At 45.3% G+C, this 19546-nt stretch overlaps 1 protein-coding gene across 2 annotated transcripts in view; it reads right to left on the reverse strand.

Moving 5' to 3' along the window:
• Nucleotides 1-19546, reverse strand: part of SAMD8 (sterile alpha motif domain containing 8) — a 231887-nt gene that overhangs the window by 118408 nt on the left and 93933 nt on the right. For both annotated transcript variants that reach the window (XM_075349095.1, XM_075349094.1), the window contains one exon: nt 11330-11916. In XM_075349095.1, the coding sequence (XP_075205210.1) occupies nt 11330-11901 (572 nt within the window). In that variant the 5' untranslated portion in view covers nt 11902-11916. The remainder of the gene's footprint in view (nt 1-11329; nt 11917-19546) is intronic.

A 19546-nucleotide genomic window follows, 5' to 3' on the forward strand; every position in this document is an offset into this window, starting at 1 on the left:
ATGAAGAGGACCTTAAGCTGTATAATTGTAGCTTTCATATCCTACACAAAGAAAAAATACAAATGAAACGCACTCCAGGATTGTCACTACAAGTTCATGCGGCTGAAGGTGAAATTCTCAACAAACGTGCAGTAATATTGTCATATAACGCTGCATGCAATTTTTACGCAGTATGTGAACTCATTCTTCTAGACAAACTAACATTTGTCTGGAGTGACCTAGAAACCTTCGCAATCGCAAATTTAGCAAAATTGCAAAGCAACCTAATTTATTCCTATGGATAAAGTAAAATGTGACATTTGATATGCACAGAAGAGTTGATTTGCAATTAGCCTCCTTTACACAAGGAAACCCAATTCTCCAAAACACTGAACCTCTTGAGACAGAGGAATAGACACACTACACAAACACAAGTTAAAGGCTTGCCCCCAATTGGCATCTTTCTCCCGCTGCACAGTGAATACAATTGTAACCAGACTGAGCCGCCGATTCCCCACAGCAGTATTATATTGACATATATATTCTGCTGTTACATGAGCCATGTGATAGGAGTCTGAGCGAGAAGTCACTATTTCCCTCCGCTCTACTACAGGCATAGCAGCTCTGGGAAGAATGTTGCAATGTGTTACATAATTACACCTTCTGCAATTAGGCTGCTGACAGACGCAAACACACTGGGCCTCATAATAGGGAGTCAGAAAAGTAATCACAGAAGACAATTTGGGCTCCTCAACCACCTATCAGTCTGCAAACTTTTATTTTGACAGCTGTGACCATGATTAGCTGCTGGTCTATTTCGAAGGCTCCCTTCACACTTCCGTGATAAAAACGCACGTGTTTCAGTCCATGATGTGGGTGCATATGTCTGTGCGCAAGTTCAGTGTGATATCTGTGATAGCAGGAACTTCTTGTGCAGACACAGGGGTCAGTGGGTGCTCTTGTCCGCTGGCCCGGCCTCCATTAGAAAGACCGCATGGATCAGGGCTCATCCCAACTGAATGGCCGAACTCTGTACCAGTGGGCAGAATACTACTCAGATAACACAGGATGTGGGAACCACAATAATTACACTTTATTGAATTCCCAAAAGTCAAAGGCATATAAACACAAAACCATGAAAATCACACTATGTAACAGGCAACAGAGTCTCCACCAGGGCCGGACTGGGACTCGCATTCAGCCCTGGTTTTTGGGGGTACACAGTCTCAGTTTTCGCGTGGTGAATTGGTAATATCTTTGTGCATTTGTAGGTTGTGTAACACGACCATATAACATGCAGTCACGGCTCCATCCAGTATTACAGCTCAGGCCTATTTATTGCTCTTAGCAGCAGGACCTGGTGAAGCTGCTATTTTCCCTACAGAGCTGGGTCTCGCAGATAATGAAGAGGATGCTGCTCTCCATATAATGCTGCGGATGGGCAGGGATACAAAATCAGATGATCTGAACTAATATTGATGATCTATTCTACAGATAGGTGATCAGGGAAGCTGTGGTTGTCACTGGTGATAATTTTGGACACATACCACTTAGGGAAGGAGCAATTACATATTTTGGGGGCAGATCCCACCATGGTAACTACTATGAAAAATACTGGAATGACCATCTGCATCTCCTCGCTGTGCACAGGTTCAGGATTTTGAGCATCTTTTACCCACTTCAGGTTTCTAAAACCACCAAGTGATTAAAAGAAGTGACCGCTCCATTCTTTTGGTGTTCTCCACTCGGAAAACGCTCTGTATTTTACACTGCAATTCAATGGGAAGGCTCGGAAGATGCCGGAATCTACAACTCCAGCTTGTCCTTAACAATGGTGAGGAGATGCTGGGAGTTATCAGACTCCGGACCATACAGGAACCACAATACTGATAAGACGCAGGCAATATCACAAATTTACATCCAGGTACCTTTATAGGTGACATCTTCTGAGTCGTTCCCATCCTTTAGTCTCCACGCAGTACAGATGCCATGATGAGGTTTTGTGCCCACTGCTCGTCTCTGAAGCCCTCTCTCTTTATTCTTCAGCAACACATCCCCACACAGCACCTTTTAAAAAAAAAAGTATAGATGGGGCAGTATAGATAAAAGCATCTATACTGCCCCACAAATATAAATATCTCCCATGCTGTGCCCCTGAATAAATAATTGCTGTGCTTCCTTCACAAAATAACACCCCAACACTGCCCTTATCCAAAATACCTCCCACACTGCCTCTCTCCTTAATATACACCCACGCTGCCTCTTTTCATAAATGTCCCCATACAGCTTCTCTTCATAATGTCCCCTCCACACTGCTCTCTTTATAATATACCCCCACACTGCCTCTCTCCATAATATCCCCATATTGCCCCTTTTTTATTATTAATAATAATAATAATAATAATAATAATAATAAATAATAATATTTATATATTCCCCAAACTGCTCTTTTGTAATCCCCCCCACACACAATACAATTCACCCTCCATTACCCCTCCCCACCCCCACCCCACACACACACACACACACACACACACGATACAATACACCCCCATTACCCCCAAACACACACACACACACACAATAGAATGCACCCTCCATTACCCCTCCCCCCCAAAAGCGCGCGCGCACACACACACACACACAATACAAATGCACCTTCCATTACCCCTCCACACACACACACATAAATACAATACAATGAATCCCATCACCACACACACACACACACACACACACACACACACACACCCAGTACAATACAATGCACCCCCCATTACCCCTTCCCCCAGACAAAATACAATGCACCCTCCATTACCTCTCCCCACACCCAGACAAAGCACCCCCCATCACCCCCTATACACACACACACACACACAAATACAATGCACCCCCCATCAGCCCCCACACACACACACACATTACAATGCAACCCCCATTACCCCTCCCCCCACACACAATACAATGCACCCCCCCATCACCCCCTACACACACACACAAATTACACTACCATCACTACACACTCCTGCCTGCCCCCCTGTGTCGGAATACAGTACTCCCCCTCTGCCTGTCACAAAGCTGTGTTCCTTCACAAATGTTCCCCGTTATGTGTCCTCAGCCCCTCCCCACTCATCCCCATTAATTAAATCTGACTCTTCGGCTCCTCCATGGAGCACTTACTGCTGCCTGATGTATCCAGTGTGGCCCTCGCAGCACTGTGATGACGTCAGCAAGGTGCTGATCTGATCATATTGCTGCACGTCGGGGGCGGGGCCCAGTCCCGGCACGCTGTTCAAATGTATTTATGTCTGAAAGACGCAAATACATTTAAATAGGAAGGAGGAGGCTGCGGTCACCGGTACCGCCACCGCCGCGCTCCTTAGCAGTGTGTGCATGCTGGGCACACTATCACACAGCAGGGTCGGCACAGCACAGCGCACTGCCTCCTGGTCCTGCTGCAGCTAGTGTGCACACGGTAGATAATACTGCCTGGCTTGCACACTGCTGAGCAGAGCACCGATGACTGCAGATAGAGCGGCCCACTACAGGGACCGGTCAACTACAGGGACCGGTCAACTACAGGGACCGGCCCATCTGGCATTTGCCAGAATTGCCCTATGGTCAGTCCGGGCCTGGTCTCACCCTTCCGCTGGCTCACCAGGGGGTAGACTATTCGTGCCTAAGGAGCTTACAGGGCCACTGAGCTTACAGTGGCAGGCATCCACTAAGAATAGGATAGTGGAAAGCGTAGGAAGCTTCACGAGCATAGCAAAGTCCGTAGGCAGGTGACCAAATCGTCCCCAACCTTGGTTTATTCCAGCTAAATCCTAGAATCCCTGGCGTTGGTCCTGCACCATGTAATCCAGTTTCATATTCCCTAGCCGGCACCAAAGTGCCTAGGCTGGGTAATGGACTTCCAACCATGATCGAAACCCCCTAGATTGCAGCCATGTAGCAAAAGAACAACCTGGTGACTCCAACAGTCCCTTTTTATATCTCTCGGGAACGCATTCCAGGGAATGTGGTCTCACCGGATTGGTGGAATAAGGCTGTGCTCTGATTGGGTGGCATTTCAATCCGTATGGTTAATTCTCATCTGAGTTCGGTAGACAGAGAGGCTGGGGAAGGTTACATTAACTTAGCAATCCACATACTAAGGCCTAAGACACACGGCAAGAAAAACGGTGCAAGTGGAGTGCGATAAAAAAATTACATCCACTCGGACCAATATTAGCCTGTGTGTCAGCGCACATAAGCGATTATTTTCTTAGCCCTAAACGGACCGAGAAAACAATCGCAGAACACCGGTGTACCACGAATGCAGTGCGAGAATGGCAATAGCCGGCTACGGAGGAGCGAGGGAGATAATTCCCTCCCCTCCTGTGTGCCGGCACGCCCCCCGCAGCTGAGATCCGCTCGCACGATCGGACCTCAGTTGCATGGAAACTCGCATGACACTCGGCTCTGCTGTACTACCAGCATGAGCAGAGTGTGTCATGTAAGGGAATCGCAGTAATCCCCGTGTGGCCCCAGCTGGCTCCGATAGTCCTGGGGAAAACAATGACTCAACAAACACTAGTTAACACACCACAGGGATTCATGTCTGGCCAATTAAGAACATTAACCCCTGACAGACATTTTACAGGGCTGTCTCTTCACACTTCTATACTCATCTGCCCCAACGCTGCTGCTTCCGTGTCTGCGGTGCAGTGAATATTCATGAGCTTAATGAGCAGACCAGGAAGCAAGTGACAGCACCGCCTAAGACAGCAGGGCTGAAGACAGACGAGTATAGAAAATCATTTTATTTCAAAGATGCATGTTTTTTCCAGTCACACGGATCACATCAGTGTGTGGTCCCTGTGACACCCTTGCTACTGGAGAAAAGCAGACATGTCGACGTGTGGAGCACAAGGACACATGTGCTCCACACGGACACATGCCTATCAGAGAAAAGGGATGTGTGTGCAGAACCATTGATTTTAATGGCTCTGCGTATGTATTGTCATGTCTCTGGTATGAAAACGGACGTCATACATACGTACGTACGTACGTCAGACGTGTGAATGGGGCCTAGGAGCAACAGGACTCTTGTTCTTATCTGTGAGGGTCTGAGCTGATAAGTCACTTATCACCTATCCTGTGGATAGCTAAAAATTTTAACCCTTGGAAATACGCATTTCACTGGTTCAGACAAGGTACTTCTAGTGCTTCAGAACAAGATAGTTTTTGCATTGACTTTACAGCTATAACTTGTTTTGCCATCAACATGATTATTGTGGTGCCTTTATTTTTTTTTAGCGCCAATGCAAATTTGTTTTTTTCTTTTATTAGCCTCATAGTTTAAAAAGGACTTAATGAGGATCTTTAACCAGTTGGAAGATGTTGAAGTGGCCACATCATGGAATAGTAGCTGAAGAGCTGAGTAAAATGTCTGTTTATTTCAATTGTCTGCTCTCTGTTGCAGAGATATAACTTTCTAACCTAAACGTTACTAGCCAATCCAGGGGGCTAAGCAGAGATTCTTTTCCAGGTGTATTTATTTCTTCTCCGGCATGAGGTTGATCAATCATAACACATCCCCTTTCCCCTCACCCCCCCCCCCCCCCCCCAACAGTAGGTTCCCCAGCGTGAAACATGTAATGACAGAGTCAGCTCTCCTCACTGATCTGACTGCAGAGCTATATTTTATTACAAAGTGCTGGGAGCAGAGATTACTAATACCTGACATCTCTGGGCAGTCAGTGTGGGGCTGTTTGGATACAGCAGAGCTGACCTTTGTCTCACACAGGTCTGCAGCTGTAGCTTTCTTCCACACTGCTGTAAGCTCCATTTCCCCCTCCCCCACACTGACTGCCATGAGATGAAAGCTGAAAGGTTTATGTACTAGATACAGTGTTCCCTTAGGGTACCTTCACACTTAGCGATGCAGCAGCGATCCGACCAGCGATCTGACCTGGTCAGGATCGCTGCTGCATCGCTACATGGTCGCTGGTGAGCTGTCAAACAGGCAGATCTCACCAGCGACCAGTGAACAGCCCCCAGCCAGCAGCGACGTGCAAGCGACGCTGCGCTTGCACGGAGCCGCCGTCTGGAAGCTGCGGATACTGGTAACTAAGGTAAACATCGGGTATGGTTACCCGATGTTTACATTAGTTACCAGCGCACACCGCTTAGCTGTGTGTGCAGGGAGCAGGGAGCCGCGCACACTGAGCGCTGGCTCCTTGCTCTCCTAGCTACAGTACACATCGGGTTCATTAACCCGATGTGTAATGCAGCTACATGTGCAGAGAGCAGGGAGCCGCGCACACTGCTTAGCGCTGGCTCCTTGCTCTCCTAGCTGCTGTACACATCGGGTTAATTAACCCGATGTGTACAGCAGCTACATGTGCAGAGAGCCGGAGCCGGCAGCACAGGCAGCGTGAGAGCTGCAGAGGCTGGTAACTAAGGTAAATATCGGGTAACCACCTTGGTTACCCGATGTTTATCTTGGTTACAAGCTTACCTCAGCTGTCAGACGCCGGCTTCTGCTCCCTGCTCGCTTCATTTGTCGCTCTCTCGCTGTCACACACAGCGATCTGTGTGTCACAGCGGGAGAGCGGCTTTGAAGAAAACGAACCAGGACTGTGTGTAACGAGCAGCGATCTCGCAGCAGGGGCCAGATCGCTGCTCAGTGTCACACACAGCGAGATCGCTAATGAGGTCACTGCTGCGTCACAAAAAGCGTGACTCAGCAGCGATCTCGGCAGCGAGCTCGCTGTGTGTGAAGCACCCCTAACTCCAGTCCTCAAGGCCCACCAACAGCGCATGTTTTCAGGATTTCCTTAGCATTGTAAGGTGCTGGAATCATCACCTATGCAGGTAATTACCATCTGTTCACTGCTAAGGAAATCCTGAAAACATGCCCTATTGGTGGGCCTTGAGGACTAGAGTTAGAGAACCCTGTACTAAAAGACAAAACAGGAGGCTCCATGAAGAAGTCCTGATGAAACAGGGAAGATTAGATGGAATTTATGAAGTTGTGCAGATCAGGCACAATTCTGATTAGAGTATTAGTGAAGTGTTATTCCTTATATACACTGCTGCTCCACCCCTTGAAGCCAACAGAACAGCTCATTAACCCCTTCACGACCATGGACGGATCTATCCGTCATGGAGTGTGTGCCGCTAAGCCCCACCCCCTGCTGAGGGCAGGGTGCGGCGATCGGCGCACATATCAGCTGTTTTCAACAGCTGACATGTGTGCCTGCATGTTACGAGTGGAATCGCATTCCACCCGTAACATTAACCCCTTACATCTCGCTGCCAAAGTCTGGCAGCGAGATGTATATACGCGTGGTGAAGATTTTCACTTACCGCTGCCCCCACCGGAAGTCACGCGAGTGATCACGTGACTTTCGGTGGTTGCCATGGTAGCACAGGGTCATGTGATGACGCCTGCAGCTATGACGTTTCACTTTCGATTTCACTCGGCCTGGAAGCCAGTGAAGCAGGAAGTGACTGTATCTGCTGTTTACAGCTGTATAGCTGTGATTAGCAGATAGATCAGAGCGATCGGATTGCTGATCGCTATAGCCCCCTAGGGGGACTAGTAAAATGAAATAAAAAAATTAAAAAAAAAGTTTTAAAAGATTAAAAAAAAAAAAAATAAAACCTAAAAAAGTTCAAATCGCCCCCCTTTCACCCCATTGAAAATTAAAGAAAAAAGTTCAGCTCACCGAGTTGCTGTTTCACCGCTGTCTTTGTGGACCTAGCGCAGGGAAAGCTTGGCAGCCAATTATACGATATAGGAAAGAAGTCCAGCGCAGTCCTCAGGATGTAGATTTTAAAATCATCAATATTTATTTGTGAAATCCAATAAAATCCATAGAGTGTAAAGCGGTCAGCAAAAAATACAGGGGATATGGAGACCCCACAGAACTACGCGTTTCGACACATAGTCTTACTCATGAGTAAGACTATGTGTCGAAACGCGTAGTTCTGTGGGGTTTCCATATCTGTATCCCCTGTATTTTTTGCTGACCGCTTTACACTCTATGGATTTTATTGGATTTCACAAATAAATATTGATGATTTTAAAGTCTACATCCTGAGGACTGCGCTGGACTTCTTTCCTATATTGAAAATTAAAGGGTTAAAAAAAATAAAATAAAAATATACACATATTTGCTATCGCCGCGTTCAGAAATGCCCGATCAAAATATAAAATCAATTAATCTGATCAGTAAACGGCGTAGCGGCAAAAAAATTCCAAACGCCAAAATTACGTTTTTTGGTCGCCGCAAGTTTTACGCAAAATGCAATAACAGGCGATCAAAACGTAGCATCTGGCAAAAATGGTACCATTAGAAACGACAGCTCGAGACGCAAAAAATAAGCCGTCACTGAGCCATAGATCCAAAAAATGAGAACACTACGGGTTTCAAAAAATGGCGCAAAACGTACGCCACTTTTATTGGACAAGCTTGTGAATTTTCTTTAAACCCCTTAGATACAACTAAACCTATACATGTTTGGTGTCTACAAACTCGCACTGACCTCAGGCATCACAATGACACATCAGTTTTACCATATAGTGAACACTGTGAATAAAATATCCCAAAAACTATTGTGCCATCACACTTTTCCACACTTGGAATTTTTTTGCTGTTTTCCAGTACACCATATGGTAAAACTTATGGTTTCATTTAAAAGTACAACTTGTCCCGCAAAAAAACAAGCCCTCTTATGGCAAAATTGAAGGAAAAATAAAAAAGTTACGGCTCTCGGAAGAAGGGGAGCAAAAAACAAAAACGCAAAAATGGAAAGTGCCCTGGGGCTGAAGGGGTTAAAATAATTGAGGCAAAAATATAAAGAAAAAAAACGTTGTGGTGGGCAGTGTTACGATGAAGACGAGGATGCAAAGGTGCAGAAAAACAACGTTGTGCCACCACAAAGATTATTTCTTACATTTTTGCCTTGCAATTGAAAAAGTTGTATATAATCACACTCATGCCTTCTCTACACTAGGCACACACAGCTCTGCTAAGAAATCAGATGTTGCAGTGCAACCTAGCTATTTAAATGCTGCTGTGATTTAATGATAGCAAAATTTAAAAATGGTTAAAAAGCAGCGATTGGACCTGAGCTCTGGTCACTGCAGGTACAAGCAAATGCTTGCTGTATTACACAGCTGGCATTTATCGTGTATACCGGCAACGCCTCTGCTCAGCCCGCTACGTATATTCAAACCCAGCGCAAGTTGCATAATTGCATCACAAACAGATAAGGGGTTACCCTTCTAATGGGCAGAGACTAAAGGGGGCTTTACATGCAGAGATATCGCTAGCGAGCGTACCCGCCCCCGTCATTTGTGCGTCACGAGAAAATTGCTGCCCGTGGTGTACAATATCGTTAGGAGCAGTCACACGGACTTACCTGACTAGCGATGTCGCTGTGGCCGGCGAACCACCTCCATTCTATTCACAGCGGGGTCACTAAGCGTCTGCCCAATAGAAGCGGAAGGGCGGAGATGAACGGGACGAACATCCCACTTCCCTCCTTCCTCATTGTCGGTGGCCCCAGGTGAGCTGTAGTTCGTCATTCCCGAGGTGTCACACATAGCGATGTGTGCTGCCTGGGGAACGACGAACAACCTGTATCCACAACAATCAACGATTTTTTTGAAAATGAACGACGTGTCAATGATGGACGATTTGGTGAGTATTTTCCATGGTTAAAGCCGCTCGTTGGTGCCACACGCAACGACGTTGCTAACTATGCCGGATGTGCGTCACGGTATCCGTGACCCCAGTGGCATATCCTTAGATATGTTGTTGCGTGTAACGGTGCCTTAAATCTTGTATATGTGAGAGAAATACATTGTACTTAGTGCCCCCTAACATTTTGTCAAAATGACAAATACCTGAAGTACCATTTCTTTCAATATGTATTAACCCATTTAAGGGGTGGTCCGATACCTAAAATGTTTTTTGTTTTTTTTATAAATATCTATCTTAACATCCTAAGCCCTGTTATTTATTTTATTATAAAATACTGTATACTACTCCCTAAATTTCTTTTTTTTTTTATCACCTCACTTCCTGTGACGTTTTGTTTAAGGGGAGTCAAAAAACGAGGCATCATCAGGAGTCTGGGGTTGCAACCTCTTCGCTGCAGCATCTATCGCTGTCAGGAGGCTCCCTTCAAATGACCCCAAAGATAAAAGTCTAAGGGGGTCAGATCAGGAGACCTTGGTGGCCATTCAACTGGCCCACGATGACAATCTACTTTCCAGGACACTGTTCATGTAGGAATGCTCGGACCTGACACCCATAATGTGATCATGGGGTCATCTGAAGGCAATTGTCTATGCTGTGAAGATACAAGATGTGCAGGATCTGAAACAACGGATACTGGAAGCCTGTGCTAGCATTTCTTCTGCGGTGTTGCTATCAGTGTGTCACGAGTAAAAGAAGAGGGTTGCATTGACAATCCAACATAATGGGCAGCACGGTGAACACATTTTATAAGTGGTCATAAAATTATAAACAACTAATGAATGAATAAAGTTATGTTAAAACGAAGCACACCATTGTTTTTCTTGTGAGATTCTCAATAAGGTTGATGTGTTACATGACCCTCTTCCCATTGGAAAAAATAAAGTTGGATCTAAAATGGACAACTTTAAAATGGCCGGCATGGTCACCACCCATCTTGAAAAGTTACCCCCTTCCCAAATACTAATGTGCTACAAACAGGAAGTTGATATAACCAACCATTCCCATTTTATTTAGTTGTATCCATATAAATGGCCACCCTGTACAGTTAATTTAAAGAAACCGGGGCAGCCGCAGAGACACTGCACAATTAGTTTTTTTTAAAGTTAACTGAGCCTACAGGTAAATATTTTCTGAAAAAGGGACAACTTCTTTGATGGCAGAAATGAGATGTTAGAGGCAATTGAGAGCTTTAAAGCAGTTAAGCATGATTTTCTACAACCTTATTTAAAAAAAAAAAAGTATGATTTTTCATGGAAAAGACAAAATTGTCTGGGTAACATATATTATATTATATATTTTATTGTTCAGCACTGTATAAAAATCGTCAGATAGAATGTGCTCACCTACTGATCGCCCAGACGCTACTCTGGTAGGGCAGCCCGGGTCCCCATTGGCTTTGTGTCCACTTCCAGCATGAGACTGCTGCAAATGACGATTAGTTGCGGCAGATCCTCATCTGTTTTTATCAACGTGTCATAACAGAAGTCAATTGCAAGGGCACATGGGCAGCAATACCAGAGAAGCGAAGAGGGAGATTAGTCAACAACAGCAACACATTTCATGTCATATGCCTTAAAAGGTTTACTCACCTGTCTAGGAATATGTCTGGCAGAGGTGGGTATGTTTGCATGTCAGGAACTCGTTCATGTACAATAACCATAACAAAGGAGGTAAAGCCAAAAACTATAAAAACATAAATACAGCTAATGGCTGTCTTCCAGTATTCGGGGTCCAGTCTCTTTGGCGGATGTTTGTGTTTTCCATTGGAGTATTGCTGTGGTTCCACACTAGAATCTGTTCCATGCTCCATCACAAAGTCTCTTGTAAGATCTCCATTACATAACCAGTCAGGACTTTGTGAACTAACGCTGAGCGTTCCAGAGACTGGCTCATTACCCAACCCCAATTCTTCTAGGACACTGGCATGCTGTTTTTGGAGTTTGCGAATAGAAAGCATAAGGCGTTTGATATCCCCTAACACTCTTATTTCCAACGGTGGAGAACGCAAGTCATATTCTGTTAATGCTAAAAGTGCTGTGCCATCTAGACGATGTTTGTTGCACAAAATATCCACATAGTCACAAAATCCCTCTTCTCTCAGCCATTTGGCTACATGTTTCGTAGTCCAGCGTCGAATGCATAACTGACTGTTGCTTGCCATTGTTTTTGCAGATACCTGTAGGGAAAAGAAAAAAAAAAAAAAAAAGAAGAAGAAGAAGGACAGGTTGTTAAGCTTGCATTCTATAGATAACCAATTACTCCAAAATTAACCCAATTGCAAATTATTTCTTTAATCAGCAGTGTCTCTTTGGAAACAAATAGCTAAAAATGACAAACATGAGTTTGCACATTAACTTGCCACCAAAACACATATCGGCTACAAATGGAAAATCCTTCAATGAAAACTAAAATTGGATGACGACTAAAAATAACTGACACACTTCAATTACATCATAATGCAATTTGAACATTCTTGTAAAGCAAATTTTGCCGTTTATATGATAGCAAGAGAAGCATGAAACCTGAATAAAGTACCACTCCAGCGTTTGTTTTTTATTGCACTGCTGGAGTGGTGCTTTAACCCCTTAGTGACGGAGCTAATTTTCAACTTAATGACCAGACCAAATTTTGCAATTCTGACCATTGTCACTTCATGAGGTTATAACTCTGGAACGCTTCAACGGATCCCGGTAATTCTGAGACTGTTTTTTCGTTACATATTGGACTTCATGTTAGTACCAAATTTAGGACAATATTTTTTGCGTTTATGAAAAAAATTGAATTTTGGCAAAAATTGTGAAAATGTAGCAATTTTCAACTTTTGAATTTTTATACCGTTAAACCAGAGATTTCTGTGACACAAAATAGTTAATAAATAACATTTCCCACATGTCTACTTTACATCAGCACAATTTTGGAAGCAATTTTTTTGGCAAAACTTTTTAAAATGTAGCAATTTTCAACTTTTGAATTTTTATACCGTTAGGCTATGTGCGCACTTTGCTTTTTACCTGCTTTTTTAACTGCAGCGTTTAATGCCAAAATGGATGTGCTCTGCTTTTCAAGCAAAGTCTATGGGAATTTGGGTTTCTTGTCCGCACTATGCTGTTCAAACTGCAGCCTTTTTGTGGCAGAACTTTGGTCAATTGTTTTTGCCATTTGGGTTTTGCCCTGCAAAGCTGAGTTTTTGACCAAAGTTCTGCAACAAAAAGGCTGCAGTTTGAACTGCATAGTGCGGACAAGAAACCCAAATTCCCATAGACTTTGCTTGAAAAGCAGAACACAACCATTTTGGCATTTTACGCTGCAGTTGAAAAAGCAGCAAAAAAGCAGGTAAAAAGCAACGTGCGGACATAGCCTTAAACCAGAGATTTCTGTGACACAAAATAGTTAATAAATAACATTTCCCACATGTCTACTTTACATCAGCACAATTTTGGAAACAATTTTTTTTTTAGGAAGTTAGAAGAGTTCAAAGCTTATCAGCGATTTCTCATTTTTACATCAAAATTTACAAAACCATTTTTTTAGGGACCACATCATATTTGAAGTGACTTCGACAGGCCTAGATGACAGAAAATACCCAAAAGTGACACCATTATAAAAACTGCACCCCCCCCCCCCCAAATACTCAAAACCACATTCAAGAAGTTTATTAACCCATCAGGTGCTTCACATGAACAAAAGCAATGTGGAATGAAAAAAAGCAAAAATTAAATTTTACCTAAAAATGTTGCTCTAACCCAAATTTATTCACTTTAAGGGTACGCTCACACGAGCGACAAATACGGACAAGAGCAATGCGAGAAATTCTCGCATTGCACTCTGACCAATACTAGTCAATGAGGGAGAGCAGTTGGTCAGCTTTTCTTGCATCCAGATTCTGGATACGAGAAAAGCGGCAGCATGCTGCGATTTGATCCAGAATACGTCCGAGACTCGCCAATACAAGTCAATGGGTGCGAGGAAAAAACAGATGTCACACGGACGGCACACGGACCATCCTAGTGACATCCGTTTTTCTAAATACAATCCTATCATGTAGCACAGAACACTGTAAATTCTCCTGTACATGACTGTAAATGAGTAACAGCTGCTGTGCAAAAAAACGGATTGCATACTGACAGCATACTGACAGCACACTGAGTGCACACTGATGACAAGTGAGAAAAATTCGTCCGACTCTCGCAAACGAGAATGGGACCGTTTTTTAATAAGTTCGTGTGAGTTCAGCCTTAGAAGCAATAACACAACAAAATGGACCCCAAAACTTGTTCCCCACTTTCTTATGAACGCACCGATACCCCACATGTGGTCAGAAACCTCTGTTTGGACAAATGGGAGGGCTCGGAACAGAAGGAGCAATATTTGAATTATGGAAAGCAAATTTGGCTGAAATAGATTGCGGGCACCATGTTGCATTTACAGATCCCTTAAAGGTACCTAAACAGAAGAAACCCCTCACAAGTGACACCATTTTGCAAACTAGCCCCCTCAAGGCTTCTATCTAGGGGTATAGTGAGCATTTTGGATCCACGGGTACTTCACAGATTTTGTTAACGTTACGTTGTCATATTGAAAATTTTAATAATTTTCACAAAAATGTTGCTTTAGCATCAATTTTCTCACTTTTTCAAGAGGTAATTCCAAAAATTTGACCTCAAGGTTTGTTACCCACTTTTTATGAGCGCGGTGATACCTCACATGTGGTCTGAAACCTTTGTTTCGAGAAATGGGAGGGCTTGGAACGGAAAGAGCAATATTTGAATTTTGGAAAGGAAATTTGGCTGAAAGATTGCGGGCACCATGTCGCATTTGGAGGTCCCCTAAGGTACCTAAACAGCAGAAACCCCACACAAGTGACCCCATTTTGGAAACTAGACCCCTCAAGGAATTTATCTAGATGTTTGGTGAGTACCCTGAACCCCCAGGTGCTTCACAGAATTTTATAACGTTGAGCCATGAAAATAAAAAAATAAAATTTTACCACAAAATTGTTATTTCAACCAGGTAGCTTTTTTTTCACAAGGGTAACAGGAAAAAAATCACCATGAAATTTATTGTGCAATTTCTCCTGAGTTTGGCGATACCTTATATGTGGTAGAAATCAACTGTTTGGGCACATGGCAGGGCTCGGAAGGGAAGGAGCGCCATTTGACTGCACAATTGGCTGGAATCATTAGCGGACGCTATGTTGCATTTGGAAAGCCCCTAAGGTGCCTAAACAGTGGAGGTCCTCCACAAGTGACCCCATTCTGGAAACAAGACACCTCAAGGCTTTTATCTAGGTGGCGGTAGTTTTCGGTGCGCTTCAGCGCCATTTTGACTGTACCGGAGGGGGGTAGGGGTGGGGGGACTCTCCGGTACCGGGGGCCTTGGGGGCACTAGGGGTTTATATTTCTTTCTCATCTGACATGTTTGATCACGTCAGATGAAAAAGAAATCCGTTTTACCGGCCATTTCTTTTTTTTTTTTATGTGATCGTCAGTATACGGTGTATACCGGCGATCACATTATCGGGGTCCTAAAAAAAACACCCCGATTCATAATCTGGGGGGTCTCAGCTACCCCCGGTAGCTGAAACCCCCGAGATTTTCGGTCGCTGAGGGGCGCTACAGGGTTTTTTCGGACCGATGCTTTAAAGCGGCGGAACAGAATAAGTACCCTGTTTTGCCGCCGCTTTAAAAGGGACTGTATCGTCTAATTTTTTTTTTATTTTTTTTTGTAGGCCAAATCAGCTACCAATATTATTATAATTGTGTAACAACTATTTTCTTAATGTATTTCAACTTTTAAATATGTAAAATAAAACTTTTAAATTAAAAATACTTATAATTGCCAGTAGGGGGAGCATCTTCCTGTGTACACATCAAAAAGCTATAGTAATCCTTAGTAGAATTACGATAGCTGCAAATTTCGGCAGTCACTAGATGACATGCCTATTCTCCTCCCCTTTTGGGTGTTACACTGCACCCAAAAGGGGAGGAGGTGTATTTCATAGTAATGTGTCGCCATTTTCTGGGTGACTGTATATGAATTATACAGCTCCACCCGGAAGTAAAGAGGAAACACATTTATACATATATACAGACTGCGGCCATCAGTCTCCCGTGCGCCGCAGGCCCGCTCCCGTGCGGTCATCAGTCTCCCGTGCGGGCGGCAGGCCCGCTCCCGTGCGGGCGGCAGGCCCGCTCCCGTGCGGGCGGCAGGCCCGCTCCCGTGCGGGCGGCAGGCCCGCTCCCGTGCGGGAGATGAAGCAGCTGGAAATCAAGTGAACTGTAGAAAAAAATAAAAAAGACATACTCACCTGTCTGCAGACTCCCGGTGCCATGCCCGCTCCCAGCTCCTCTTACGGTACCGCCACTGTGGCTGTGTGCCAGCTCCAAGGCTCGTCCGATGGATGCAGGACCTGGCGGAGGATCACCTGACGCATCAGCTGATCGCAAGTCGCGCGGTGACGCCGGCTTTTTACCGCCCGGCAATCAGCTGATGCCGTCAGGAGACTATCAGCTGATCACCGGCAGCTCCTGCAGCGATCGGACAGGAGCCAGCATGTAAGTGTGTAGGGGTTTTTGGTTTTTTTTTCTCCACTGATGCATCAGCTGATTTATAAACAGCTTTTATACAATCAGCTGATGTGTGATGTGATTCACATCCTTGATCCTGAGACATCATCTGATCGGTATGCCTTCCAGCAAACCGATCAGATGATATTGGACGGCGCGGGACCCTTGACCCAGGATTACTGCGGAGGGGGGTTCTTTATTTCAATAAAGATGGAGTCACTAATTGTGTTGTGTTTTATTTCTAATAAAAATATTTTTCTGTGTGTTGTGTTTTATTTTATCTTTACTACAAATTCATGGTGGCCATGTCTAATATTGGCGTGACACCATGAATTTTGGGCTTAGGGCCAGTTGATAATACACAGCTAGCCCTTACCCCATTATTACCCAGCGAGCTACCCGGCATCAGGGCAGCTGGAAGAGTTGGATACAGCGCCAGAAGATGGCGCTTCTATGAAAGCGCCATTTTCTGGGGTGGCTGCGGACTGCAATACGCAGCGTGGGTGCCCAGAAAGCTTGGGTACTCTGCACTGCATATTCCAATCCCCAGCTGCATAGTTGTACCTGGCTGGACTCAAAAATTGGGCGAAGCCCACGTCATTTTTTTATTTTAATTATTTCATGAACGTCATGAAATTATTTAAAAAAAAGGGGCTTCGCTATATTTTTGGTTCACAACCGGGTACAAATAGGCAGCTGGGGGTTGGTGGCAGCCCGTACCTGCCTGCTGTACCTTGCTAGCATACAAAAATATGGCGAAGCCCACGTCATTTTTTTGGGGGGGGCAAAAAACTACTGCATACAGTCCTGGATGGAGGATGCTGAGCCTTGTAGTTCTACAGCTGCTGTCTGTTCTCCTGCATACACTATTGGAAGGAGTATGCTGAGCCTTGTAGTTCTGCAGCTGTCTGCTCTCCTGCATACACTAGTGGAGAATGAAGAACATATTGAAGAAGGAAAGGTTAGACCTTTTATCTTTTTTTATTTTTTAAACAATCTTTAATGGCATTGTTCAATGATAAAAACGCAGCAAAAAAAAAAAAGCCGTAAAAATCATGCGTTGTTGCCGCGTTTTTTGCAACAGGTGCTTTTTTGTACGTTTGTATGGTGGCTCAGTAGTTGGCACTGTACGGTGCCTCAGTAGTTGGCACAGTACCGTGCCTCAGTAGTTGGCACTGTACCGTGCCTCAGTAGTTGGCACTGTACCGTGCCTCAGTAGTTGGCACTGTACCGTGCCTCAGTAGTTGGCACTGTACCGTGCCTCAGTAGTTGGCACTGTACCGTGCCTCAGTAGTTGGCACTGTACCGTGCCTCAGTAGTTGGCACTGTACCGTGCCTCAGTAGTTGGCACTGTACCGTGCCTCAGTAGTTGGCACTGTACCGTGCCTCAGTAGTTGGCACTGTACCGTGCCTCAGTAGTTGGCACTGTACCGTGCCTCAGTAGTTGGCACTGTACCGTGCCTCAGTAGTTGGCACTTTATGGTGGCTCAGTAGTTGTCTCTCGAGTTGGCACAATACGGTAGCTCAGTAGTTGGCACTGTACTGTGGCTCTGTAGATGGCACTATACGGTGGCTCAGTAGTTGGCACAGTACGATGGCTCAGTAGTTGGCACTGTACTGTGGCTCTGTAGATGGCACTGTACGGTGGCTCAGTAGTTGGCACTGTATGGTGGCTCAGTACTTGGCACTGTACCGTGGCTCAGTAGTTGGCACTGTACCGTGCCTCAGTAGTTGGCACTTTATGGTGGCTCAGTAGTTGGCACTGTACGGTGGCTCAGTAGTTGGCACAGTATGGTGGCTCAGTAGTTGGCACAGTACGGTGGCTCAGTAGTTGGCACTGTACGGTGGCTCAGTAGTTGGCACTGTACGGTGGCTCAGTAGTTGGCACTGTACGGTGGCTCAGTAGTTGGCACTGTACGGTGGCTCAGTAGTTGGCACTGTACGGTGGCTCAGTAGTTGTCTCACAGGAGAGGATTAGATACACAGCTCAGCAGACAGTATCACACAGGAGAGGATTAGATACACAGCTCAGCAGACAGTATCACACAGGAGATGATTAGATACACAGCTCAGCAGACAGTATCACACAGGATAGGATTAGATACACAGCTCAGCACAGTATCACACAGGATAGGATTACATACACGGCTCAGCACACAGTATCACACAGGGGAGGATTAGATACACAGCTCAGCACACAGTATCACACAGGGGAGGATTAGATACACAGCTCAGCAGACAGTATCACCAGTACACACAGGGTAGCAAGCAGAAGGAGTTGACACACACAGACACACACACGAACGTGGACGGGGCTGAGGACAGCTGGGGGAGGGAGGGGGTTTCATTACAGACGGTAACGGCAGGGGGCTGGTGAGAGCACAGGGAGGACAAACACACCGGCGGCCGCCAGAACAGGGCTGGGGACAGCGGAGGGACGTGATTTAATAACACGGTAACGGCAGGGGGCTGGTGAGAGCACAGGGAGGACAAACACACCGGCGGCCGCCAGAACAGGGCTGGGGACAGCGGAGGGACGTGATTTAATAACACGGTAACGGCAGGGGGCTGGTGAGAGCAGAGGGAGGACACACACACCGGCGGCCGCCAGAACGGGGCTGGGGACAGCAGAGGGACGTGATTTAATAACAGACGGTAACGGCAGGGGGCGGGGGCTGGTGAGAACAGAGGGAGGGAGGGTTGTGTGATCGGTAACGGGGGGAGTGGAGGTGTGCCGGACTTACATCCCGGCGGTTGACAGGTGTAAAGTGGCGCAAAGAGCGTGGATTGAATCTCCACAAAAATGGCGCTGAAATCTGCCCTTTGCTGTGATATGGACAGCCCAGGGGGCGTGTACAGATCACAGCACACACCCACTGTAACGTTAAACATAGGGTCGGATGGCGACCACTATTCTCTATGCACAGGGGCTGCCGTAAAGGAGTGTGTAACTGTCGTTACTCACACAGCAAATCCAACACGGCCCCCAGTGCATAAAGTAAAATTAGAATTACATAAAAACTAAATAAGCTACGAATTTCATTTTGAATTAGAAATACTTCATTTCAGAATCACTTATTTTAATAAAAAAATTAAAAAAACGCGATACAGTCCCTTTAAGTCATACGGCCGTCGTTATGAGGTTAAAGGATAGTTTTTGCTACATATGCAGAAAAGTCACTTTTGCATCACAAAGGCAAAACATGACTACCATGATAAGAAAAGCCTACAACCTGTACT

The sequence above is a fragment of the Anomaloglossus baeobatrachus genome, chromosome 5 (assembly GCF_048569485.1).
Source record: "Anomaloglossus baeobatrachus isolate aAnoBae1 chromosome 5, aAnoBae1.hap1, whole genome shotgun sequence".
Taxonomy (NCBI): Eukaryota; Metazoa; Chordata; class Amphibia; order Anura; family Aromobatidae; genus Anomaloglossus; species Anomaloglossus baeobatrachus.